Here is a 26,803-nt window from a genome sequence, read left to right on the forward strand (position 1 = left end):
TGTGCGAATGTGCAGGAAGAACCCCAGACAAGCCTGTCTCAGCCCCAGAGAGTCTCAATCACCCCGTCTGCATGTGGAGCATGGTGATTGTTCTGGAGAGAGTGGGAAGGGGAGGAGATGGTGTTTTTCCACAGTTATCAAGATAAACAGAGCAGCCAGTGCTGTCTGTGCAGCTGTTTGAGTGTGAGGATGAACGGAATTATTTTATTTTTACTCCGTGGGAATTAACACACCCCCCCCCCCCGACTTTCTTTTAGAGACAGGGAGTCTGTGACTAACCAAATCACTCAGTGATTTGAATCTTTCTGCAGAATGGTGATAATTTGGGGGACTGTCTGGACATATCCCTGTTTGGACATTTAATTAGTGAAAAACCAGTCCAATAAATAAAATAGCTAAATAATCTGAGACGACCATGTGAAGACCTGGCGGAAGGACTGGGGGCAAGGAAAGGAGGTGGAAGAGCAGCAGCGAGATGAAAACGTTATTTCAAGACAAGAAGGAACGGAGCTGTGGCCCTCGGGCCGAGGACAGGATAGGAAATGAGGAAGAATGGTTATTATCTCTTGTATTATTGTCCTAACTGCCAGGCAGTTTTAGAGGTTGTACCCTGTGGCCATAGCAACTTGGAATACCCAAGGTCTCAGACTTAGTAAGTCCAGCAGAGATCCTTGATTGAACTTGTCTCCTTAAGAACCACAGGCACAGACATACTCTGAGAAATAGTTAAGGTTTCAGGTAATGATGGCAGATGGAACACACATCAGTTAGCACGCCCTTCAGAATAAAACCCCACTGAAGTAATGGTAAAGGGATTTTTTTTTTTAAGGTATTAACCTACAAGGATAAGGAAAATGGGAAGAGGAGGTAAAAACATGAAACAAGAGGGAGCTGTAAAGCAGACAAACAAGTGGTAAATGATTCCATAGGCTCATGAGAACTCATTCCTAGACCGCTGAATTCTCAAAGGCTTAGGAATTAGAGGAACCAGGCACCTTTGAAGCCACTATGACTAAGGCCTAAGGCAGGTAGGAAAGGGCTAAAATAAGGATTGATTGAGAGCAGTTAAGACAATTAAGAGCTCTGGAGTGTCTTCCCCACTTCACAGAACTTTGCTTCTCCCCCATCTGTTGGGAAAGTAGAAATTTATTCTTTTCTTTTTCTAGCTTAATGGAGATACAGTTGATATCTAACATTGTATAACTTTAACTTGATCATTTGATACAGTTGTACATTATGAAATGATAACCACAGTAGGGTTAGCTAACACGTTCATTTCCTCATAGTAATACCTTTTCTTTTGTGGTGAGAACATTTAAAATCTACTCTCTTAGAAAATTTCAGGTATAGGGGCGCCTGGGTGGTTCAGTGGGTTAAAGCGTCTGCCTTAGGCTCAGGTCTTGATCCCAGAGTCCTGGAATCAAGCCCTGCATCCGGCTTTCTGCTCAGCAGGGAGCCTGCTTCCTTCTCACTCTGCCTGCTTCTCTGCCTACTTGTGATCTCTGTCTGTCAAATAAATAAAATCTTTAAAAAAAAACAACAACAAAATTTCAAGTATATAATATAGTTTGTTGACTATAACCACCATGCTGTACATTAGATCTCCAGAGTTTATTCATCTTATAACTGAAAGTTTGTACCCATGGACTAGTATCTTTCCATTTGTCTCCTGCCCCATCCACTCCCCCTGACAACCATCATTCCACTCTGTTTCTCTGAGTTAGGGCTTTTTTTTTTTTTTTTTTTAAGATTTTATTTATTTGAGAGAGAGCATGTGCATGCTCACACACGAGCAGGGGGTGGGGAAGAGACAGAGAATCTCAAGCAGACTGTGTCAAGTGCGGGGCCTGAGACTGGCCTCGATCCTACAACCCATGAGTTCAAGACCTGAGCCAAAATCAAGAGCTGGCCGCTTAACCAACCAAGCCACCCAGGTACCCAAGGTAGGCTTTTTTAGATTCCACATGTGAGATCATGTAGTATTTACCTTTCTCTTTCTGACTTTGGAAATATATTCTTTGATGGTGGTAAAAACGAACAAGAAAAACAGTGTCTCTAAACCAGGAAAGATACCATGCACAGTTGAGGAAGGCCTTGCTGTAGGAAGATTAAGTGGTCATGTGCCTGAGAGACCCCATCTCTCAATAATACCCACCCCCACACACATATACATGGACAAATACCCTATGCCCTCTTTCAACACATAGTTTCTAGAACTCTGGCAGCCAGGCCCATATCGTCCATGCAGAGGATTAGAAACATCTTCCTGCATAATTTGACCAGCCTAAGAGGGGAGAGCTAAAGAATCTGAAAGTGGGGTTTTCCTAACAGTTGACCCATTCTGAGAACTGTGTTCTCAGAATTTCCTGTGGACATTTGTTTCTAACAACCTTCTGGACAACCAGACATCTGAGGAAACTAATATGAAACATAAAGACTGAAACAAACAGAGAAAAAAACTATACAGGGAGGTAAAGACTTAAAAAAAATTTTTTTTTAAATCACTGCTTTCTTCAGAGAGATTGAGTAAATACCGCAATCTTATGCCAAGAAGATACCATAAAAAAAGGAACATTTGGAGAATAATAAGAACAGTTGGAAATTTAAAATATTAAAGCAGAAATGAAAAACTTGGTAGATAGCACAGATGATAAAGCTGAAGAACTATTTCAGAGAGTAGAACAAAATGACCAAGATGGCAAATAAAGTACAGAAGTGCAGGAGAAGATAAGGTACTCTACTGTCCAAAACAAAGAGTTTCATAAAGTAAGATTTTTAATAATTCAGAGGAAGATGTTGATACCAATAATTCAAGAAAATTTACCAAAACTGAAATACATGGGTTTCCAGATAGCAGGGGCCTTCTGAGTGCTCAAACCAGTGGAAGAAATTAGACCCACACCAAGGCACATGATAATGAAATTTCAGAATACTAAGGAGATAGAGAAAATCTACATGCTTCCAGAGCAGGACATAGTTTCTCTAAAGAAGAATAAGAGAAACAAGGTCGGGTATCATCATGACTTCTCAATGGCAAAACTAAGTTTGACAGGCAGTAGAATAATACCCTCAAAGTTCTGAAGGAAAACTGCTTCGAACTTAAAATTCTATGCGCAAACTACCAATCAGATATTATGTTCAGACAAACAAAGGCTTAAAATTTTTAGCTTCCAGGGGCGCCTGGGGAGCTTAGTCAGGTGAGCATCCGACTCTTGATTTCGGCTGGGGGTTGTGAGATGGAGCCCTGCATTGGGCCTCATGCTGGGTACGGCGCCTGCTTAAGATTCTTTCTTTCTCGGGGTGCCTGGGTGGCTCAGGGGGTTAAAGCCTCTGTCTTCTGCTTGGGTCATGATCCCAGGGTCTTGGAATAGAGCCCTGCATCGGGTTCCCTGCTCAGCAGTGGGCCTGCTTCCTCCTGTCTCTCTGCCTGCCTCTCTGCCTACTTGTGGTCTCTGTCTCTCAAATAAATAAAATCTTAAAAAAAAAAAATTCTCTCTCTCATTCTCCCTCTGCCCCTCCCCCACATGCGTTCCCTTGTTTGTGTGTGTGTGTGTGTGCGCGCGCGCGCGCGCATGCAGGAGTGTGTTCTCTCTCTCTCAAAAAAAAAAAAAAGTGTTTTTTTTTTTACCCTCTGGATACTGGGAGATGCTCTCCACCAAAATGAGAGAGTAGACCAAAAGCATAATATACACGACAGGGACAGTTCAGCACAAGAAAGAGATGAAAGGAGTCCCTGGAATGATGGGGAAGACAGATCTCAGGATAACAGCTTGCATCAGATCAGAGGGCACCCAGACTTGACTGAAAGTAGCCAGAAGGCCTGGGCAAACTTCTTCAAGAAAAAGAAATTACTAGAAATACTTGATATGTTGGGATGTTTTGAGAGGAACTTTAGTTCAAGTAAGGGACAATTGGGAGAGTGGAGGTGAGTTAGTGTTGAGCCCATACAAAACTAAGCAAAACAAAAATCAAGACTTATTTTTACTTTGGTAGGGAAAAAAACATGCAGGAAAGGAAAGCACTTCCATATATTAGTTGTGATGAATGTTTACATACTCATAAACACTGAATATTGATTCAACCAAAATTATAATAAAATCTAAACTGGGGTGTTGGGAAATGATGCATGTAGAGAGGGGAGAGCTAGATAATCGTCCTCCATAGATGGAGATTGGTAGATAAAAGCCTAAAACCAAAAAATCAAGAAGTAGGGGCACCTAGGTGGCTCAGTGGGTTAAGCCTCTGCCTTCGACTCGGGTCATGATCTCAGGGTCCTGGGATCAAGCCCCGCATCGGGCTCTCTGCTCACCAGGGAGCCTGCTTCCCTCTCTCTCTCGGCCTACTTGTGATCTTTCACTCTGTCAAATAAATAAATAAAATCTTAAAAAAAAAAAAAATCAAGAGGTAGCATCCAAAGCATGATAATTATAAAGGCGCCTGGATGGCTCAATTAAGTGTCCCACTGGGTATCAGCTGAGGTCATGATTTCAAGGTGATAGGATCGAGCTCCATATACAGCTTCACCCTGGGTGTGGAGTCTGGCTTGAGATTCTCTGCCTCTCCTTCTCTCTCTGCCCCTTCCCCTGTTTCTGTGCTTGCTCTTTCTATTTCTCTCTCTCTCTCAAATAAATAAATTAAAAAGTATATTTTTAAAGCACGATAATTATGATTGTGAGATAAATCATAAAGTAATCCACTAAAATGGGTAAAAAACAGTTGTCTCCTGAGAGGGAAGGAAATGCTAAACTTATAGGCTATTTGATGTTTTAAACTATGTATGTTTATTTTATTTATTTTTTTTTAAGATTTTATTTATTTATTTGACAGATAGAGGTCACAAGTAGGCAGAGAGGCAGGCAGAGAGAGAAGGGGAAGCAGGCTCCCTGCTGAGCAGAGAGCCTGATGCTGGGCTTGATCCCAGGAGCTTGGGATCATGACCTGAGCCGAAGGCAGAGGCTTTAACCAACTGAGCCACCCGGGCGCCCCTAAACTATGTATGTTTAAAGCTTTATTTTAGGGGCATTTGGCTGCCTCAGTAGGTTGAGTTTATGACTCTTGATCTTGGAGTTGTGAGTTTGGGCCCCATGTTTAGTGTGGAGATTACCTAAAAATAGTATCTTTAAAAAACAAAATAAAACAAAAAAACCCCAAAACTTTATTTTAAAAATGTGAACAAAAAAAAAAAGAAATAATCAAGTCAGTTTTGTTTTGTTTTATTTTAATGAGTAGTCTAAACACCACAGCAGTAACGTGACTCTTAGTAATATAATAGAATCTTCTTGTTTATTAAAAAATTTCTCTCTTAACAAGTAAGCCTTTTACTTTGTGTGAGTTCCTCTCCTGGGTTTTTCTTTCCTTGAATTTCTGAAACAAGTGTAAGGATTGACATTTTCTTCCTGATCACTGGCTTAGCACTAATGCTGTACCAGTAAAGTCTAAGTCACGAATGGTTGAACTCTCAAGAAGCTTTGGGGAGGGGGAAAACATCCTTGCCAAACTACTCCACCTCCCAACCTGTTTGCTAATCCAGCAGAAATATAGATTGGGGACAGGCTTCAAAATTGAACCTTAACAGTGCATAGGGTTCTTAACACAAAAGGTGCATGGGGAAATGTCTTAAAATGACTGGGCAGACTGTTAATTTGGACCTGGTCCATGCCTTCTCAGCTACTGCTAGAAGCTGCAGATCGTGTAGACCACCAAATAGTGCCAGGTGGAGTCTCTTGCCGTTTTCTGTGCTGCTTGTGGTATAGTTCTACCACACTGACAGATTTTAGCTGCAAAATCTCTTATACCAGTAAGTGCTGAAATTAGTAATTCTTCATGCTGTTTGGAACCTGGAGTACAGTGTAATCAGTCATACACTCCCAGTTAACAACCCCTGAGATAGTACATTATACATATCCATACTGGCTTTTGCACCCAGGACAAAAATACTTGCTTTTCTTTTTCTCTCTTCTGTTATCATTTGCATATGTATTGTTGGTAGCGAGCATTCTTCTCAAGTTTTCTTTAGTATTACTTTTATTTGATTTGATTACTCTGTGCCTAGGTGGTAGGTTTATACATAGTTCTACTGATGCTCAAATGAATGTGCTAAGGAAATCTCCGGTCCTTTCTTTTCTCCCCTCCCCCACCCCTTTCCCCTATCCCCTAATTTATAGTCTCTAGGTAAAGATCCAGAATTTCTCAAAGGGCAGAGGAGGGTCCCTAAAATTATCTGTGAGCATTGAAACAGCTGTGGGTGGTATGTGGCAAGTGTGGGACTTTTATGGGTTGGGTTTGTTTTCCTCACATACATTTCACTTAGTTCTCTGAGGAGCTATTTTGTATGAAATAGGTTTCTTTGCATAGCTTGTAAAGAATTCAGAGGCTTTGAGGGACGTATGTTGTGTCAAGCTTTGAAATCTCTAGCCTGGTTGTATGAGTGTGTGGGGTATGGGTTTCCCATTAAAGGAAAAAATGCATGCAAAGGGTATCACATGGGATGTGTTCAGAAGTTGGTGGCGTTTAATTTAATTCCAGTGCTAGTTTCTCAAGGGTCTAGAGTAAAGATCTGTGATTTCCTTATACCCCTATGGTCTCTTTATTATTCTCTTGACTTTGACTCAGTTTTCATTTCTGTTATTTTGAACATCTTGAGCAGTTCCTGTCTTATTTCTCAGTATGTCAGGTATTTACATTCTTAGAAGGATGTTTAAATTTTTCTTTGGCGAGAGGCAAATTCCTTTTCCTTCTGTTTACCTCCCATCCTTCTCTACTTTTAAGTTATTATAAATTGCATATACCCACCATAGTCTTAGGTTTAAAAAGAGAACCTTTCCTTACCCACCATGATCCTAAAACAGGCTTGCTACAGGTCATAGTCACCAAATGAGTTTTTACAGATTCATAGGGAAACTAACAAATTTAATTTTCTCCTGCTTTTTCTCTAGTGCACAATTCCATTAGTTTCATTTGTCTACATTCGTGGGAATGCACAGCCTATTGGCTAAACTGAAAAAGATAATGCAGCCATTTAAAAGATAAAAGTAGTGAAATCCTCTCCCCCACCCCCAGCATCTTGGGCTAGGAGAAGAGTTAATGAAAAAATGCAAATGTTGAACTTTTGGTAATTTAGTTCTATTTCTTAAAATATACTTTGTGTTGCTTTCAATGTTTTATTGAGTAATAAAATTGGTTAACAGTATTCCACATGGGGATTTGTTCACATTAGCACATAACAGAGACAGAAGAAGGGATTGGTTTATTCATATTCATGCTCTCCCCCTCCCCCCTTCCTCCATCCCCCCCTTTTTCCCCCTTTTCTCCCCCCCCCCCCCCCCCCCCTCTCTCTTATTTTTCATTTTATACCCTCTACTTCCCGTTTTGTCTCTTCATAATCTCTTGAAATTACAATCTGAAAAAAAAGCAAAGATAAAAAGAAAACTAAACCATGAAAATCAAATCAGTTCCTCTTTCCAGATCCTAAAAAGCCTACTTAATTAGATTTTTGCCTATATCCTGCTAAATAGCTGTGATAGGTGAACTGTGTCTACACCTCAGACTCATTCACGCTGTCTCTGTGTCCTCAGGCTGAGTGTTTCCCCTTCCTGTTGGACCCTTTTATTCCCGCAGGGAGAGGTTTTGTAACTTTAGCAAGTTTGTCTATAAAGTTCAGTATTAAATAGATCAACCTACCAACCAGTGAATAATTACTTGATATATTTGATTTTTTAATTTGTTATCTGTCCCCGACCCGAAATATAAATTCCATGGGGAAGAGATTTGATGTGTTATTCAACCCCATGTCTCAGCACCAAGCAGCAGTAGCTAGCACACATAAATACTGAGTTAATATTTGTGTGTATGTGGGCATGTGTGTGTGCGTGTCTCTGTGCATGAGAGAGAGAGGGATTGAGGATTATTAGCCATGTTTGTTTTGTTTTGGTCTTTGAAGCAAAAATAATTCACAAGGAGGACTTTTAAAGTTCATATTGCAGAATTCAGTGTTTTAAGAGTAGGCTAACCTCTTCACCATGTGTGAATAGATAAGAAGCTGTTACGTTTTTCTCTTCACCACTACTGCTAATTTGTTTTAGTCTTGCCTTCTAAACTGTACTAGAACCTTCCTTAGATGCATGTGTATATTCTGTCTTTTGGGTGCATTCTTCACAGTGCTTAGCACAATTTCTGGCACCTGGTTGTTGTTTATTAAATCTTGATTAATAGCAGATTTACCCAGTATACCTGCAAGGGCTATTGACACATAAATGAAATATGCAATTAGGAAATTAAATGTTACGGATTATATCATTTTCATATGATTTATGTAAATATTATAATTAAGTTCTTTTTGCAATATTAATTCCAGATATAATTCCATAAGCTGAAGGCATGTAAGAATGGCAGGATAGGTTCTACATATTTGAAGATGGGAAAAAGGCCTACTCTTTCAAAAATTCACAATTCCTCTAAATAAAAAGCAACTCTTAAATATTTATCTCTAATGTTGGAAAGTGCTATTTTGGTAGCACTGGGTTATGATGTGTTAGTAATTATTTACTCATCTTATCCCCTCTGCATACTTGATTCGCTAGAGCATCAATTTTTTCTGAAAACCAAGATGACTTGTTTCATTTGCCCTTGAATAGCAGAGATGCTGGAACACAACAGCTCCCTCTGTTGGGCTAACCGTCAGACAGCATCCGGGTTGCTCTCCAAGGCAGTAGCCTCTGCTTAGGCTAACTCTGGACACGGACTGTGTAACCTTTCAATAATTCTTCCTCTCCCAAATAAGCAAATGCTGCTGGGGCCCTTTGCAGAAGTCAGTAGAGGAGAATCTATAGCTCCACAGATCAGCCAGAGGGAAGGTTTTCTAAGAGTAACAAATCTTTTCTGTTGCAACCTGCTTTTTCTAGAAGCTTTTTGTCATTCTGGCAGTAAACTGTTTTCCACTTGCTGCCTTAGCAACAAGACCTGAAGTCACTTTCCCCTCCAGTCTGCGGTTTGATTATAAGAGCACTAACACTGTACATAGAACTGGAAGAAAATACCATACTGGCAAGACCTGCAGACATTACCTGCTTCTGGATCAGAGAATTATTTATGTACCTTCTTAGCATCTTGTTGAAAGCAAGAGTCGAATAGGAAGTCTTGGAAGCAAATCCAGATGTTACACAGTCACCAAGTCCCTAACAAATCCTGGAGCTAAGGTTATCGCTAGAGGACCACATCTGGCCATAGCAGAGTTCTCTGGCTACCTCAGAGAAAGAGCCAAAATTTTAAGGAGCCCTTCTGCACACAGTCTCAGGCTAAAGCTAGCTTCCTCAAAAGTCTCTCTTTAACCCAAGAATATGAAGTCCACTTAGAGAATAAAACTTTGTTTACCAAAGAATAGAATTCTGATGGATTTAGACTTCAGTTGATCCTTTGAGAGCTCATTTAAATATTTCTTACTGAATTCAATTTTATCTTGGAGTAGAACCCACTCAGTACAGACATGGGTGAACCTGTAACTAGAGGCAAAGGTTAAGGGTTAACTCTAACCTCAAGTAGGTTGTGGTCCACCAGAACTGAAGACTAGAGAATACAGAAGGATTTAAAGCAGGAACACACATGTTGCTATTTCTCTGTACTTTCTCCTTTTTCTGTACTTCCCTTAGTATGTTAAGAATGTATTGTATGTGACTTAGAAATCAAATCTGGTAGCGTCCTGACAAGAAATGACAGAAAGATAGGTTAAGAATAGGAATCTGTACTTTTCCCAGAACAGGTGGGGAATGCTAATGACATCTTCAAAGCAAAATTCCTCTAAGTCACAGTATTTTGATGTCTCTCTTTTAGGAAATGCTAATGTATTTTTCTTAAGGAATTAAAACTACACACTAGGGTTTGCACAGAAAAGAAACTCTTGTTTGAGTGTGGGTATCTAGACCAAACATGGGCAAAAGATTCGTTTCTTGCTGCTTCATGTATAGGGGAGTCAGGTCGAGAACATTTTAAATAGACTTTTCAAGAGACTAGAAGCTTAAAGAAGGAAATAATACCAGAGAGCGGGATAAATAGGCAGTTAGAATGGAGTCTCCTTCTGTGGGCATAGGGACACTACTGTGGTGCCTGAAGAGGAAGGACAGGCCCCTGCCTGTGTTCTTGAATTCTGCCCTGTGGTGGTGGGGGTGGGGGGTTGCCTCCTCTTGGAGGCACCTTGTTAACATCTATAGTTAGGAATACTCTTCCAGAGACAACTAGCATTCTCAAAGTCTGACCCAAGAAATTTTGTATCCGTGACCTACTCCTTAAATTTCTGTTTAATCATATTGTCCTCTGCCAAGCCCTGTATTAAACACTTTAAATTCTTATCTCATCTAAATATCTCATAAGGTTTGTGTTATTGACCTCATTTTGTAAAGAAGAAAACTCAGGTTCAAAAGGTTTAAGCCTTTTTTTTTTTTTTCCTTTGGTCCAAAGTGGCGGAGCTAATTAAGTGACAGGGCTGGGCGACAAACCTGGTTCTGTTAACGCCTTAGCCCCTAAAGCACACTCTTCAAAACTCCGTCGTGCCTTTCAATTTGAGAGTGCTATCCTTAGAGGTTTTAGGTTTCATTTCATAAAAGAAGACAGAATCTCTTTTCACCCACAATATTACAGCTCCTGGAAACTTCTGCCTTGAAACGTCCTGTTGTGAACTGTGTGCGGGATCCGGTTTCCGTCAGTGACAAGAAGACAAGCAACACAGGGAAGGGAGGAGAATATTAGGAACAGACGGTTCCGTAAGGGCTCATGTGGACAGCATTCATCCTCCTCAGAAATGGCCAATCTGTTGCGTAGCTGCCTTCCTCAGCGCTGTTTAAGTTTTAATTATCTTCCAACTGTCGGAGCTGCTGTTGAGGATCAGAGAGAACAAAGGATAGCTGCTCTCTCTTCAGCAGTGCCCCTCTCTGCACACTGATGAAGTCACTAGCTGCCACTGCCCTTATTATCAGGTTAAATCAGAGTCTGACTGTGCTTTGGAGAGATGATGCTGAACGGAGAAAGGAAAAAATTTCATCTCAAACTCTCCCCCTTATTCAAAATCTTTGGTGGCACAGAAAATGTGAAATCTACTCCTGTTTAGGTGTTACGACCCAGAAGCGAGTTTGGCTTTGTTTTTCACACAAAAAAAAACAAGTGAAAAAGAAAGGGAGGACCCTCCTCCAATCGCCATCCCCATCATCTTGGATTATCAGTAGCTCGGGTAATAAAAACTGCTCTTCTGCCTCAGGGATGCTCCATCACGAGCTCTCTGACGGAACCCAGCTCTTCATCAGGGCTGGAGTCCGTGCTCGCCCCCCTCCTCTAGCCACTGCTCCCAGGTCCGGGCCTCTGCGTTCTCGGTGTAGAGTTGCAGGTTCCCCTTCTGGTCACTGAAGTTGGGGGATTCGTGGCAGCCTATTTTCTACTTGAAGGCTAGATCTTAGTGAAGGACAGAGTCCCATGTTAAACCACTCCTCACTGGGAAAGAGGAGCATGGTGTCTTTCTTGTGATCCTGTTACCATTTTTTTAGAATGTGTATTTGAATAAGGACTTCATGCCATTTTTGTAAATTATGCTACAATTTTGTGGAGACTTAGAAAGTATTGTAGAACCAGAATAATTAAACTTGTTATGAGCATTTACGTGTAACGGGCTAATCAAGAAGTGTGATGTACAGTGGTGAATTGCTAATTTGACCTCAGGATTATGCAGCAGAGATAACGTTATCTTTGTTTATAGAGAACTTTTAATCTGGAGGCATCTCTCAGTGTCTTTCCAACTATATATATTATCTTGTTTGTTATCACAAGCACTATCATTAAGGCTGTAAAGTGTATTCCTGTATAATTTTCTGTTTTCAGTTTCTTATAATTGGGGGATGAAGGAGGGAAAGGTAGCATATTTTTTCCTATTTTTGATACGTGCACCACAGTTAAATTTGGGGAATGATTATTATCTAAAGTTGGAGAACCTGGTTCCATAAGATGTTTTTTATAAAAAGGAAGAAAGGGAAGGAGAGGACATGACTGCATCCCCTTAAGTCATCCTGGACTGTTAACTTTAAGAACTGTCAATGGGGAAGAGCCCTATCAGTCACTTCCTGGCCCCTCTACCTTGAACAGTATTGGGAGAGCTGCCTCTCCTTTGGTGGAGACACAACCTAGGGAACAGGAGAATGATCTGATCAAATTCCCTAAACCACAATCCCTCAATTCCCTCCAAGGTTACAGACAGCAGTACTCACTGTCACGACCATGAGCAGTTGAAAATGCAATGCTGGTTGCGTTCCTGTGGGTTTAAGGAAATCGACAAAATTAGATTCAGGCCAGTGTACCAGGCTTAACATACCCCTTCCTTTCCAGAAAGTCTGTAGAGACTGTCACCGCCAATGGTAAAGAACAGCACAATTCCCGTTCCACACAGACCATTTAGAACTCATTTTTCTCGAACCCCACCTACCCATCCAAAGGCAGTAGCATCAGTACCTTCTGTCTGCCTTGAGGACTTGAGAGGACAGCTCAGGGCCAACCTCCTGCTTAACCAGAGGACTCTGATGAGCACAGCTGTCGCCTTGACTCTCCATACAGGAAGAATGGTGTCTCCCTGCAGGGGGCATGGGCACACTGAACAGCCAGCCCAGGAGACAGCATTTCGATTGGTTATGAAGATGAGTGACCGGCTCGTGTCAAGGAGCAGATGGCTAAATGAGGTGTACCGGGAATGCCGTGAGATTCATGCTTGAAGGAACAGGAGGGAAAATAGCTCATGACATAAAAACCCCAAATATAGTCTCCTTAATGTGAAATTTTTTTTAGATTGGCATTTACATTACACAGTTAACTTGGAGTGATGAGAAATGTAAGGGAATTACCGAATTAGTGAACAGCGATTAACTCAGAAGTAAAATTGTATCATTGAAGTCGAAGGTTGTTTTACACAGCAGAGGAAGGATATTACTAAAACCTTGCCTGGTCTGTCATCTCCTAATTGAAATGTGTTCATTTAATATGCCCCATCCTTCAGAGCACATAGCTCATAATTTGGGAGAGTGTTATCACTTAATCTAGTTATTTTCCCCGGTTCTTCCTTTGAATCCCAGTAAGACAGTGTGCGGCACATTCTCCAGCGATTTGTGTGACACTCAGAAGAATGAGTTTGTCTGTTCATTAACCTGTGAACTGTCAGGTCCCTCTGGAGAGGGAAAGGAACAAGTCACTCCAAGGTTAATGCTTGTTTGTCAGAGGTGAAGCCTCTAGGGAGACACACAGGGTGAACAGGCCGGGCTGCTCAAGACCTGCCCCGTGAAACTCTGCACTGTATGCAGACGCCAGAGCCGTGTGGCCGGGAGGGGTGCTGCAGAGCTGGCTGGGTCACCTCTGCAGATCACTTCCTCTGGTCAGGAGAAGGCCTCCCAGCAGTAAGGTTGAAGCGGGGAGGGGAGGCGGGGGGCTGGTGTACGTATATAGCAGGCACTTTCTGCAAGGATTTAGGAGCAGCGTTGAAACAGACAAAACTGTGAGTGGTTTTTAGTAGTTTCTGTGGATTTTTCTGTTTAACAAGATAGCAGTATTGATTTTATGCATTTGTCTCCAATGGGTGAAATCTTTCCTTGAGTTGGAGAACATCTGATTTGGCGAGTGTCCACGTACCATTCCTAACCACAAGGAGCAGACAGAAGCCGTGCTTCTCCAGTGTGAATGTCTCATGGACATATAATTATACTGACATTCAGGGCTTGAGCTTCCACTGTACCTGGTTTGATTTTCTAGGTAAATCAAATCTAAGTTCTGCTTAATTCTCCGGAAAGTGGTATCTCCCTAATTTTGCCATCCTGCTTCTAAGCTCAGTTGGAGCTAGCCCTAAGGAGCGAATAGAGGATCTGAAGTCAAGTTCAAAGTCTTCTTTAGTCCATGCCCTGGAACACTATACTTGCACCATGTATCTCATTCTGTTGTCTTTGGATTGGTTGTGATGGAACCTCGTTTTCTTCAACAGATTTTCTTTTTACCCCCAGGTATATTCGAATAGTTGGAACTCACAACACAGTGAACAAGATTTTTCACATTGTGGCTTTTGAATGTATGTTTACAAACAAAACCTTCACTCTTGAGAAGGGGCTGATAGGTGAGTATTGCAATTATATATTTTTATATGTGCTAAGATATTTTGTCTTCATAAATTTTGCTAGCTCATTAACTTATCTTAACCCACCTCTTAATCAGCTTTGACTAAGAACTGGTTGATTTGAATGCTTTATGGCTGAGTGACATAGGGGAAGTCTTCTATTTTTAGAAGTAGCCAAAATAATAATTCTAGTAAACATAAAAGAGAAGACTATAAATATTACACTAGGAGTTAAGAATTGAAAATGTCCTAGTGATACATTCAGATTTGCCATATGTGGATGTGGAATGCTTATGATAGTCCAGCAAAGCCTTTTATACCAAAGGCTTTTCTATATTTAATGGTAGGTAAGATCAGGGAAGAAGTCTGTAGAATATTGATCCAATGGTCATGCTTTCCAAGGCTGCGGAGGTATTTTGGCCTTTAATTGGATATGAATGGTGTGCTCTCCATGAGATTGTCTCCGTTTCATGGATACCGTCCATATTTGCACTGTTTAGTCAAGTTCGTCTCAAGAAAATGCCTGTCTGTAATTTAAACAAGACCAGAATAACGAATTGTCATTGTGAAAGTCAAGTTACCTTGTGGGAAATACTGTCTGATCTTTCAAAAGAGTATTTTTAATTTTGGCTTGGTTCTTATTTGGTTGTTTTCTGTTGTGTTATGTTCTTCTTTTAGGTAATATTTAGTCTGGCAATGTGTGCAGTCCAGCCTAGGTCTTGACATTCTAGGTAGTGTGAGTGGCTTTTCCCACCCAGCTGTGCCCATGGTTTTTATACCTCTTGCAAAGATCCTCGTTTGACTGACTAGATCCTCGAATCTGTCTTTACTGCAGCTTCTTTGGAAAGGGATTCTGCATGTTCAGGTGCCCCTGCCCTGGTACCTAAGACAATTCTTTGCCTTTACGAAGGGCTCTGCATCTCCTCTCCTTCCAAGGCCCCCTTCTTGCTGGGACACCTAACATGTTGACACATGTCCTTAAAACACGGTGATGACTAGAATGGGAAAGATGAGTATAACTTGCAGATGTTTACTAATTCTTGGGACGGTCATAAGTCTAAATGTCCCTAAGACCTGCTGTGTCCTAAATGTAATCCTTTACTTAGGGAAATTTGGAAGAGGAGTGTTAGTCAACCGGCAGGAGTAGCCGTTATTCTAACATACAGAGAAATGTTAGAGCTCAGCTAAAATAAATAATTGGGTTTTACCTTTGTTGTAGATATAACTTTTACCATCAAATATAAATGTTACTCATTGTTGTGACTTCAAAGTAATTTGAAAGTTAGCACTGCTGAAGCATTACCTGATATTATCAAGGCTTTTAATTCCATGGGCTGTGAGGAATTGTGGCCATAGATGGTTGTGGGAAGGATACATCCTTTCACCAGCCACCTGTGCTCTGTTATAGACTGTGACCCCACAGCGTATGTGATTGTGTAGTTAGGGGCGTCCTTACTGAGGAGGTTCTTAGGAGCCCAGCCACCCTCAGTCACAGCCCGGGTGCTGTTCGGCGACTCACGTCAGCCCAGTGCACTCTGTTCTGGAAGCTGCCGCACGGCGGGCACCATCTACTTCAGTCAGTGTCTCCAGATTTGTGGACACTGTAATTATCCAAGAAATGGGTATGTTTGGCTTGAGAAGCCATTACAGGGTGAAACTCAGGATCGTCATAGTGAGGGATGCTGTTACTGGTCTGCATTTTTTGTCCAAAGTGAACTCGTCAGCATTATCAGAACCCATAATGGTCTCAGGCACGTCAGGGGATGAAAGAAGATTGCAGCGCTGCAGGAAGCGTGTTCGTTTTCTGGTCAAACACTTTTCTTCGAGCCCTGTTCTAGGATGCTCCCAGGTTTGACTGCAAAGAGCACTGCAGTCATCTGCCTGTCATCGTCCCTCAACTGAATGGTAGCAGTGGGGCAGGCCAGCAGGCATGTGCGTGCACTTGTTGGTAGATGGCCTGCAGTGGGATCCCCTTGGGCCCTCCTCCTTCCATCTTCGCAGCTCAAAGCTGTCCCCACTCTGGGCAGACAGGGAGGTGGCGTGAGTCGTGGAGGAACACAAGGGGATTTCATTATCCTCTGTCTGACATGGCAGCTCTGCTTATTTTCAAGGGGTATTTGAAATAGGAGTGGCCAGCTTTCCATATTGATGGTCTCAGATGCATTTTGGCTGCACACAGGCCTCAGCCAGCCACCCTACAGGGACCTCCAAGAAGGGAATGGCCCTCTAATTGGGGGCACCGTGTACATCAGAATCACCTGGAGTCACCTTTAAATTGGAGTACTTAACTCCTTCCTGCATCTTGTGAAATATGCACTCCTTCCTTGAGAAGCATTGATAGACACTCCAGGTCTTCAGGGGGACAAAAAGTAAAATAATGTCATCATGAGTAACTAGTAAGGTATCAACCCAACTTTTACATTTTAAGATTCAGAACATCTCTCTTTCACAGCTCCCACTCTTTGTTCAGAGATCAGGCTACTCTCATTAGAGCAGTACTCTTCTTAAAGGCCTCAAAATTACTTTAAAAATATTTGCCTTGGTTTGTTCTTTTAAAAAATATTTTATTTATTTATTTGAGAGAGAGAGAGACAGAGAATATGAGAGAAGAGAAGGTCAGAGAGAGAAGCAGACTCCCAGTGGAGCTGGGAGTCGGATGTGGACTTGATCCCAGGACCCCGGGATCATGACCTGAGCTGAAGGCAGTTGCTTAACCAATTGAGCCACACAGCCGCCCTGGTTTGTTTTTGTTTTTGTTTTTAATGAGATTTTAAATGTTATTTAAAATAACAGGTATGTTATTACTGACAACATATAATGATGCCAGGAAAAAATAGGCTTTGTAAGATTTTAGTCTTGTTTCCCACCAAAGGGTTTCTTTCCCACTTCTGTCGACAGCATGTCATTCTTCACACATCTTCACTTGTACAGGTTCATGGGGGAGCCTTGGAACCCTGTGGGCTCATCTACCCCTGGGGATGGGCTCCCCACCCCCAACCTGTGACCACACTGACCAGATCTGGGTGTAAGGTTCTCCCCACAGTGCTTCTCTCACCTCATCTGCTGCTGCCAACAGCCCCTTCTCATTGGGTGGCTGCTTGTAGGTCATGTTGGGCTGTGTTCTCACCTGGGAGAGCCAGCCTGTGCTGACCGTCTCCTCGTTGTTGGGAGGCATTTATAGGAGTCCCTAACCTGCCTTACCAGTGGGCATGGAAGGAGTACTTAGAATAGATATGACCACGTTTTATAAACTTTCAATCTCCCACAAAACTCATTTGCTTTGCCTTGACACCCCCACTTGTGATATACACATGATATTTGCCAGGTCCTTGCAGTTTTTCAGAATAATTGACAATCTTTCCTTCATGTAATCTTGTATTTAAATTCACTTCTTTGAACACCCTATTATTCAGGTGGACGGAATACTACCCACCACTCAACTTAAAGAATTGTTAACTCACAGACTACCTGTTTTATCTCTATGCTACCTACTTCTTTCCTATCAGGTTATTTTGACACCAATCCCTGATGATAATTTTATCATCTTATCCATAAATGTTTCAGTATGTATCTCTAAAAGGAAGATTCCCTTTTATAACCATAATGACAATATCATTATAAATTGAACTATAATTTTTTATGGATATTAAATATCCAGTCAGGGGCGCCTGAGTGGCTCAGTCCTTTAAGCATCTGCCTTCGTCTCAGGTCATTATCTCAGGGTCCTGGGATTGAGCCCTGCCTTGGGCTCCCTGCTCAGTGGGGAACCTGCTTCTCCCTCTGCCTCTCCCTGCTGTTTGTGCTCTCTCACACAAACCTTCTCTCTCTCTCTCTCTTTCGCTCTGTCAAATAAATAAATTAAAATTAAATATTAAATAAATTAAATATCCAGTCAGTGTTCAGATGTCCCTAATTGGATCAAAGTCTGGAGTGAGTTTATGTGTTTGTGTATTTTTTTTTAAGATTTTATTTATTCCTTAGAGCACACAAGCAGAGGGAGAGGCAGAGGGAGAGGGAGAAGCAGGCTCCCCACTGAGCTGGGAGCCCGATGTGGGGCTCCATCCCAGGACCCTGAGATCATAACCTGAGGGCAGAAGCCCAACCATTTGAGCCACCCAGGCACCCCAGTTTATGTGTTTCTACATGTTGCTTAAAACCAGAATTCAGATAAGGTCTGTATTGTTGATAAACAGTCATTATGGCTCTTAAATCTCTTTAAATCTGTAGGTTCCCTTCCCCGTGTCTATCTCTGTCTCTTTCTCTTTTTTTTTCCTTCTCTCTATTATTTATTGAAGAAACTATTTGGTCTTTGTCCTGTAGAGTTTCTTACAGTCTAAATGTGGGAGATTAAATCCCCGTGATAACATTTAACATGTTTCTCTGTTGTAGTTTTTTGTAACTTGGTAGATGGATTCTGATTGAATCTGATTCAAGTTCTGGGTTTTTGTTTTGTTTTGTTTCATTTTTGTTTTTTGTGAAAATGCTCCATAGGTGGTAGTACATATATTTATTAAGAAACACAGAAAATCTTTTGTTATCTTTCTCTTTTGTCTATTCCTATTCATTCAGATTATTTCCTAGATTCATTATTTCATAATTTGAAATGGCAAAATCATTATTTTCAAATTGTATCATTCTTTACTTAGTAGCTTGAAAATCTCCTCAACACTCACTTGATAATCCTGAGGTACAGTTTGCCAGGGAATAGAAGGATATATACCATCTTCAAATAAAGAGGTGGTTACCCAGCATCCTCTGCAGGTGACCAGTGAGATTTTATTTGCGGGGACTGTTTGGAGAGAAAGGAAGAGGAACATTTATCACTTTCAGTTTATGGGTCTAGACAAATTGGACACGTTTTGATCACTTGCAGTTATTATTATTGACATTCAAATTGTCCCCCTCTTCATACTGGTTCTTGAGTCCTTCTGACATGACCTACATAGTCATTAACACTCTTGATTTCTAACATGACACAACATTCCAGGTTCATTTTGTACTTTTCCTGCCCCAATCTGTGATCAGCCATTTCTTCAAAAAGCCCTGGTTCCTTTCAGTGGGAAATGACATTTGGAAACCTCAGTGGAAGCACTTGCTACTGGGTTGGTCACTATTTTTGGGCCTTTCCGGCAGACGAAACTAAGAAATATGTGCACATTTATGTATTTATTTACTTATCATATATTTAACAGGTAAAATATATAATGAGTACATGCTGATACTTCTAAATAAAATTCAGTACACAGAGTTTTGGTTTAGCCTTTGATCAGGCAGGTCCTTTTTCCTATGCTAAAAATCTTGGTGACCAGTGATATAACACAATAATTCATTTGCTTTGTCCCCAGTACATACAATATAGTCTCAGAATTACAGTGTCAGTGCTACCATATGGTTACTGAAAATAGTTTAAGATTTCTGCAGTTATTTTGGGGGCCCTTAGGACATACCCTGCTAGAGACATATGTTAAAATTACTGTGTTCTAAAGTCATCTAAAATAATTTCTCTGTATGGTCATGCCAGTATGTCAGTATATAGTTGGATTCATTTACTCCATTTTGCTTTCAGTGTTTGGAGATTACCTTTACAGATTTTTTTGTTTTACAACTATGTAAAATATAGACATGATTCCAAAATCAAATCTACAGAAGAGCTTTATTTAGAGAAATCCACCTCTCTTCCTCTCCCTTCTACTCCTATAGGTGATCTCTTTCCCCTTTAGTCTTTTGGATTAGCCTTCTATTTTAAATAATGAAAAATAAGTAAATACATACTATGTTATGTTATGTTATGTTATATATAACTTCTATTTTGTAACCTCCTCAATATTCTTGAATAATTGGTAGCATACTATATGCTTATACATACTTTCTTTCTTCACCTTGCCTTTTAGTACTTAACACTTCTCCTAAAGCTAGCTATCTAGAAAGATATTGTGCTTTCCTTTTTCTAGATGCGTGGTACTCATTAGAATAGATGTACTATAGTTTATTTACTCAACCACTTCTCTCTTGATGGACCATTTGGGTTGTTTTTGGTCTCCTGCTCCTACAAATTGTATTGTACAAATCTATTTTTCCTACTATCTCTTTGGGATAGACTCTTAGAAAGGGGATTACATGGTCAGAAGGTAAATGCGTGTGCGATTTTGCAAGATGTTGCCAAATTCACCTTCGCAGGGATTATACCATTTTGAAATTCTCACTGGCAATATAGGGTAATGACTTTCCCCACAGCCTTGCCAGGGGAGCATATTGTCAAACTTCTGGATTTTTGCTAGTTTGATAGGTGAGAAATCGTATTTCAGTGCAGTTTTAACTGCATTTCTCTTAGGAGAGAAATTGAGCATCTTTTCATATGCTTAAGGACCATTTCCGTTTTTTTCTTTTTTAAATAGTTCTTCTCTTCTTATGAGTCTTGTAGATGAATAGAGAAGATGCTTTTAGTAAGACTTGGGGGAGCAGTAAACACTTTACATTGATATTAGAGTGTGGTATTTAGCATTACATGAGTCTGGCTTCCCTTCTTAAGGTCTCCTGGTTCTTCCGGAAAACATAAGCTCTCATAAGCCCCTCTCCATCCTTGTTCTTGACTCTACTGCAGCTTAAGAAATAGTAAGCTAGAGCATGGAGCTCTAGGCTCAAAATTCAAGACTCCTTAACCCTTTTAAAAACTGAGAAGCTTCCATTAGCAGCTTTATGCCTTTAAGGGTTACCTCTATGTCTGCCCAGTAGGATCCACAAAGACTTGTGGCTTTTTTGGACTAGTTTCTTGTTAGTAATTGATGCAGGGCAACCAAAATAGGCAGCATGAGCATAGGAATTCTGCTGCCAATGCTCTGGGAACACTCACGACGGCCGCCCCCATGGAATTGTGCTGTCTAAAGGAAAGGCCGGAGCCTGGGTTCATCTGCCACCAGAAGCAGATAGGAAAGAAGTGTTTCCTTTCTTCTTCCCATCTTCCGGTCTCTCGTGACTTTCTTCTACTGGTAGATCTTCACCAAAAACTAAGCTGGCAAGCTTGGGAGCTGAGGTGTTGGGAACTTTAGCGTCAGAGATACAGTGCAGAACGAAGGAGAGAACAGAGCTGAAAGCAAACACACAGACTGATGCAAAGACAGAAAGTTACAAAAGGGGCTTCAGACAGTAGGGAACTTACCCTCTGGCTCAGAGTCGCTGAGGAAGCACACTGGCCGGACAGAAATACATGGAGTGGAGAACAGCAGAACAAAGGCACAACAGAGTGGAGAAAGGTGAAATATTTAGTTGGGCTTAGATGGAGTGAGCATATTTCTTGCCTAGTCAGATGAGGCTTCGTGAAGAATGATATTTTGAGCTGGGCCTTGAAGAATTCAGTAAACTATACAGAGCATTACAAAAGTGCCAGTTTACATGGCAACAAAAATGGCTGATACTTCGTCCCCTCAGAAGAGCTGGAAGCAGGAAATGGAAATTGGTGGTCTGTAGTTGCTACTGTCATTTCTACAAGTTTTTTGAATTTGTAGCAGTGTGTTTAGAATTCGGTAAAGTTCCCGGGGAAATAAACAGAAATCTGTGCTGTGAAGGGCTTTTGGCATCCCCTGAACTAAGGATATGACTTCTGTGCTTTGCAGCTGTGTTTAAAAAATAAGTGTCCTCTGGAGCAAAAACAGAGATTTGGGGGTGGGAGGGGCGGTTCACTAGGGGATGAAGGTGTTAGAAAGTGGCGGAGAAATAAACTTGCTGGAGTGGCAGAGGAGCCCTAAAGACCTTAATACAGATGGTTTCTTAAAATGACACTATTGAGTCTGGACTAGTCTAGACCAAGAGGCTATGCTTTTCCCAGCCTTTTTCTCTAACCGGATATTAAGGCTGGTTCTAATTGTCAGTGAAGCTTAACTTCTTTATCTACTGTAAATTACTTGGCATTAAGCAGACATTTATTAAGAGGCTGCCAAGTGTATCTTAGGCACTAGGGATTGAAAGATACATAGGTGTAGTTTCTGCCTTGGAGCTCATATGAGCTAATGGAGGAGAAAGACACTTAAATAGAAGGTGACAACACAGTAAAATAGGTCATCTGTTGGGAGATTGGAGCAGATGCTGTAGGAACACTGGAACGGAGGCACCTAAACTGAGTTCAGTATGGTGTCAGGAAAGACCCCCAGTGGAGGCGATGAATGGGCCAGTCCTTGAGCAAAGGCAGAAGGTGGAGGTTCAGGGGAGAATCATAGCAAATGGGCAGCATGTGCAAAGGCCTGTTTATCTCTGACCTACTCCAGAAAAACAGTGCCCATTCTAGTGGACTACCTTGCATCTGGTGAGGCGGGTAAGGGGGATTGGAGTAAGAGTGAAGTTAGCTGTGGTCTCTCCCTCTTCCTGAGGGGAAGGTTAGGCCCTATCTTCTTAGAGAATCTTAAGAGTTTTAAAAAAATTCAGATAAAGTAAATGCCCCACAGTAACACAGACTATTAGTTTGTTTACCTCCTACCCTAGGGGGCCTGTGTTCACTGACAGGAAAGGGCTCCAGTTCTTATGTTGGGGGCAGGATGATTAGACTTGATCTTAGCCAAAAGGCCGAGAAGCAATGCAGGGATCATGAGCAAGCAACCTGCTCATCATGATTTAGGATTCTCAGTCTAGTATGTGGTCTTTTTTGTACATTTACGCTTCATTTTCCTTTATACCCGTTTGTTTGGGGTTTTTTGTTGTTTTTTGTTTGTTTGTTTGTTTTGTTTTGTTTTGTTTTGTTTCTGCTGGTGTTATTTCTGTTCTGGTTGTTTTGTTTGAGAATAAAAACACCCTAAAATATTTTATTGCTCCAATTTTACAGAATTCACTTCTACATTTTACGGGATTGATTTTTTTTTTTTTTTTGGATCCTACTTATATATCCCTTTGTTATAACAGTGATGTAGTGGGTTTGTGTGTGGGGGGGGTCCAAGTAGATGGAAATTTGCACAACAACTTGTTTTTAAATAGGACATCATGGAGCATATATCTAGTATTGCACAACAATATCTAACAAACCATGGTTCTGCCTCAGACTGGCATTATGAATAGCCACGTTGTAAGCAGGCAAGATGTTTCTCTGGCACTGACTATGAAGGATGTCCTAGTGGTTAAGGGGATATAAAGTCTATTTTTGTTTCTCTAGTCCCTAGCTTAGTACCCCAAGCCTCCACACCAAAACCTGGTAGGTGATTTTTTTATTTTAGTATTTTAAATAGAAAATAGAAATATAGGCTGGTCTGCCTGAGACCCCCTGAGCGCCAACCCTAATCCCCCGCGCGGTCCCATTTCCGCTCCAACAAGATGAAAGAAACTATCATGAACCAGGAGAAACTCGCCAAACTGCAAGCACAAGTGTGCATTGGTGGGAAAGGAACTGCTCGCCGAAAGAAGAAGGTGGTTCATAGAAGAAGAAGAAGAAGGTGGTTTTAAGCCCAAGCCCCTTGGATACTGCAGCTCTTTTTAGTTTTTGCTTATACACAATTCATTCTTTGCAGCTTATTAAGCTGAAGAAGCCTGGGAATAAAGTTTGAAACAAGATTAATAAAGTTCTTTGCCTAGGAAAAAAAAAAAAAAGAAAATACATATATATATTCTTATTTCCACCCTTTTTATTAAAAATCATAGCACATATTCACACATTTTTTTCAATTAGTGTTTCTGAGTGATCTTCCCTTACCAGTACACATAGAGCTTTCTCATGCCTTTTATTTTTACATTTGTGCAGTATCCCATTGAATAAAGGTGCTGTAATTTATTTAAACAGTGCCCTTTGACGGACATTAGGTGTTTCCAGTTTTTTACTATCAGTAACAATTCTGTAATGACCCGCATATACATAGTGAGATTTAATCAAAGGTGATTCCAATAGAGCCTAAAACAAACAAAAAACAAAAAATACTGACTATAATTCCCAGAGCCAGCTATATAATTTGCAGGGCAGAATGCAAAATGAAAACATGGAGCCCCTTGTTCAAAGAACTGGCAGAATGCCATTAAAGGTACTTTTTTTCCTTTTCTCTTTCTATACATTACTCATTGTTCATCATATTAAGTGTACTCTTAATCTCCTTTATTTATTTCATTCATGCCTCTATCCTCCTCCCCTCCGGCAACTACTAGTTCTCTGTATATGTCTTTTACTGTCTCCCTTTTGTTCTTTGGTTCATTTGTTTTGTTTCTTAAATTCCACATATGAGTGAAATCATATGGTATTTGTCTTCCTCCATCTTATTTGATTAGCCTTATATCCTCTAGGTCCATCCGTGTTGTTGCATATGGCAAGATCTCATTCTTTTTGTGGCTGAGCAGGAATAGCTGAACCGTTTGGTTTCCTGTGTCACAGAACTAGGCAGGTTCCTCCCCGCCATGCAGTGCCTGGTGGGGTAGTACTTCTTTATTTTTTTTTTTTTTAGATTTTATATGTTTATTTGGGAGAGAGGGAGCATGAGTGGGGTAGGGGAGGGGGCACAGAGGTGGCAAGAGAGAGAGAGAGAGAATCCCAAGCAGATTTCACACCAAGCACAGAGCCCTACTGATCCCAGGCCCTGAGATCATGACCTGAGCCAAAACCAAGAGTCTCTTGCCCAGCTGACTGTGCCCGGGGTTGTACTTCTCACACTCCTTTTTCACATGGGCCTCAGTGACATTCTCTATGTTAAATTTCTCCAGTGCCCAAGTCACAATCTCCGCTGAGTCCTGTTGCATCTATCCAACACACTTGGGACTAAGGCCTTTCAGGATCATAGCCTTTCCATGGCCCAGGGTGACTGAGGAGCAGGGGGAAGCTGACCACAGCAGTCTCCTGGGGAAGGGGCTGTGTCGCTCCCACCCAGAGGGGGGCCACCATGGCTACCTAAGCCATGACGCATCTAAGATCGCATGGTGTTTTTATTTGCTGTTTAATGTTATTTTAAATAAAGAAAAATAAATTTTTAAATTAGTAGCATGAATTTTATCATTAAGTTTTATGCTGAATAATGGTGGTTTTAAATGCAGATATAAGAGCACTTAACTTATATATAAAATCACCAAAATTACACAGTTCACATGTGGTAGCTCATACGTGTATATGGATTTAGTTCTTACCAGAACAGTGGAAATTCTGCACAAAACTAAGATATTTTTATTTCGCTTCTTAATTCACACAAAAACTTAATCCACAAAAACTCTCTACCTTTGGCTTACTCTGTAAGGTTCCTCAATAAGGAAGGACTGAGGTGGAAAGGAGCTACAGATTGCCTGATCTTTGCCTTTCTTTTTATGTTATTATTGTCAGCATGAATGCCTGGCTATAATAAGGAAATAAGAGTGAAAAAAACATACATTAGAGTTCCTTAGTCATTAGTACTTCTTGGAAGACTCTTACCTTCTTTCTACATTGGAGGCAAATTCTGGCTAGAAGGGGAAATGTGGCCTCTGTGGGCTGTCAGCAGCCTTGCTGACTCCGTTAAATTCGTGGCACCTTTGCCTTGTCCTTGCTTTGAGTCTTTTTCAGCAACTATCCATGTGGGTCCCCTGGAATTCCACACGAAATGGAATGGGGTAGCAGGGAATTTTGGACACACTCACTGCATATCTCCTGCGTTTGGAGGAGGTACATAAGTTTAGGGGTATGTGGGTGGCTCAGCCAGTTAAGTGCCTGCCTTAGGCTCAGATCACGGCCGCGGGGTCCTGGGATCAAGCCCCATGTCAGGCTCCCTGTTCAGTGGAGAGTCTGCTTCTCCCTCTCCCTCTGCCCTCCTTCCCACTCATGCTCTCCCTTTCACTCACTCTCCCTCTAAAATAAATAAATATATTTTTTAAAGTTAAAAAAAAATAAGTTCAGAGATAAGATTATTAAGAATTTTAAGACTGAGGCAGTGGAACATTTAAACTAAGCGTGAGTCTCTTCTGAGTTTAGGACCTGCCTGAAAGCACAGGTTGCATTCCCATGAAGGAAATCCTCCTGATTACCACTGCTATGTTGCATTGCTTTGGAAGCTCTGGTGAGGGGCAGAGTGGACAAGAAATAGGTGTGAAAAATATTGAGGAAAAGGAACCAAATATTTTTTGCAGATATGATATAAGATACCCAAGGAAGTGAACTAAAAAATTACTAGAAGTAATAGCTATGAGGAATGTAGTCAGATATAGTAATAGATACAAATCAAGTGTTCTCAAAAATCCCAATAACCAGTTAGAAAGTATAATGGAGGGAAATTCCATTCATAATTGTAAAAACTGCCAAACACCTGAGTAACAGTCCATGAGCCACGCTTCTCCTTTACGTCAGTCCATCCCTAGCCATTTGACCAAGGATCACCCATCTCTGACCCCTTCTTATGCCATTAGAGATGGGATAAGGCTCAGGAACAAAGGTGGGAGGCACAAAGAGACTCACAAGTCGTGTGGATTATAAGGTGAGCATGCCAGGGAGATCTGCCAGAATTTAAAACTTTTTTTCCCTCCTCAGAAACAACAAATACCTACCATGGAATAAAGTTAATAAATACACAACCTCTAATTAAAGAAACTATCAATTTTTAAGAGACACTGAAAAGACATTATTTCTGGGTGGAAAACTTTAATGTAGTAAAGATGTTAGTCCTTTCCATCTTAATCTATCAGTTGAATGCAGGACTACTCAGAATCCAGTTGTGCTTTAAATAAAAAGACAACTTTGAGTTAAAAAAAAAATTCCAAGAGAATGAATAA

The 26,803-nt window shown here is 41.0% G+C and overlaps 1 protein-coding gene across 1 annotated transcript in view; it reads left to right on the forward strand.

Annotated features, from left to right (window-relative positions):
- Window positions 1-26,803, forward strand: part of BTBD9 (BTB domain containing 9) — a 414,251-nt gene that overhangs the window by 261,036 nt on the left and 126,412 nt on the right. Inside the window, exon 7 of the mRNA XM_059400548.1 lies at window positions 14,010-14,119. Within this exon, the coding sequence (XP_059256531.1) occupies window positions 14,010-14,119 (110 nt within the window). The remainder of the gene's footprint in view (window positions 1-14,009; window positions 14,120-26,803) is intronic.

Source organism: Mustela nigripes, chromosome 5 (assembly GCF_022355385.1).
Source record: "Mustela nigripes isolate SB6536 chromosome 5, MUSNIG.SB6536, whole genome shotgun sequence".
Classification (NCBI taxonomy): Eukaryota; Metazoa; Chordata; class Mammalia; order Carnivora; family Mustelidae; genus Mustela; species Mustela nigripes.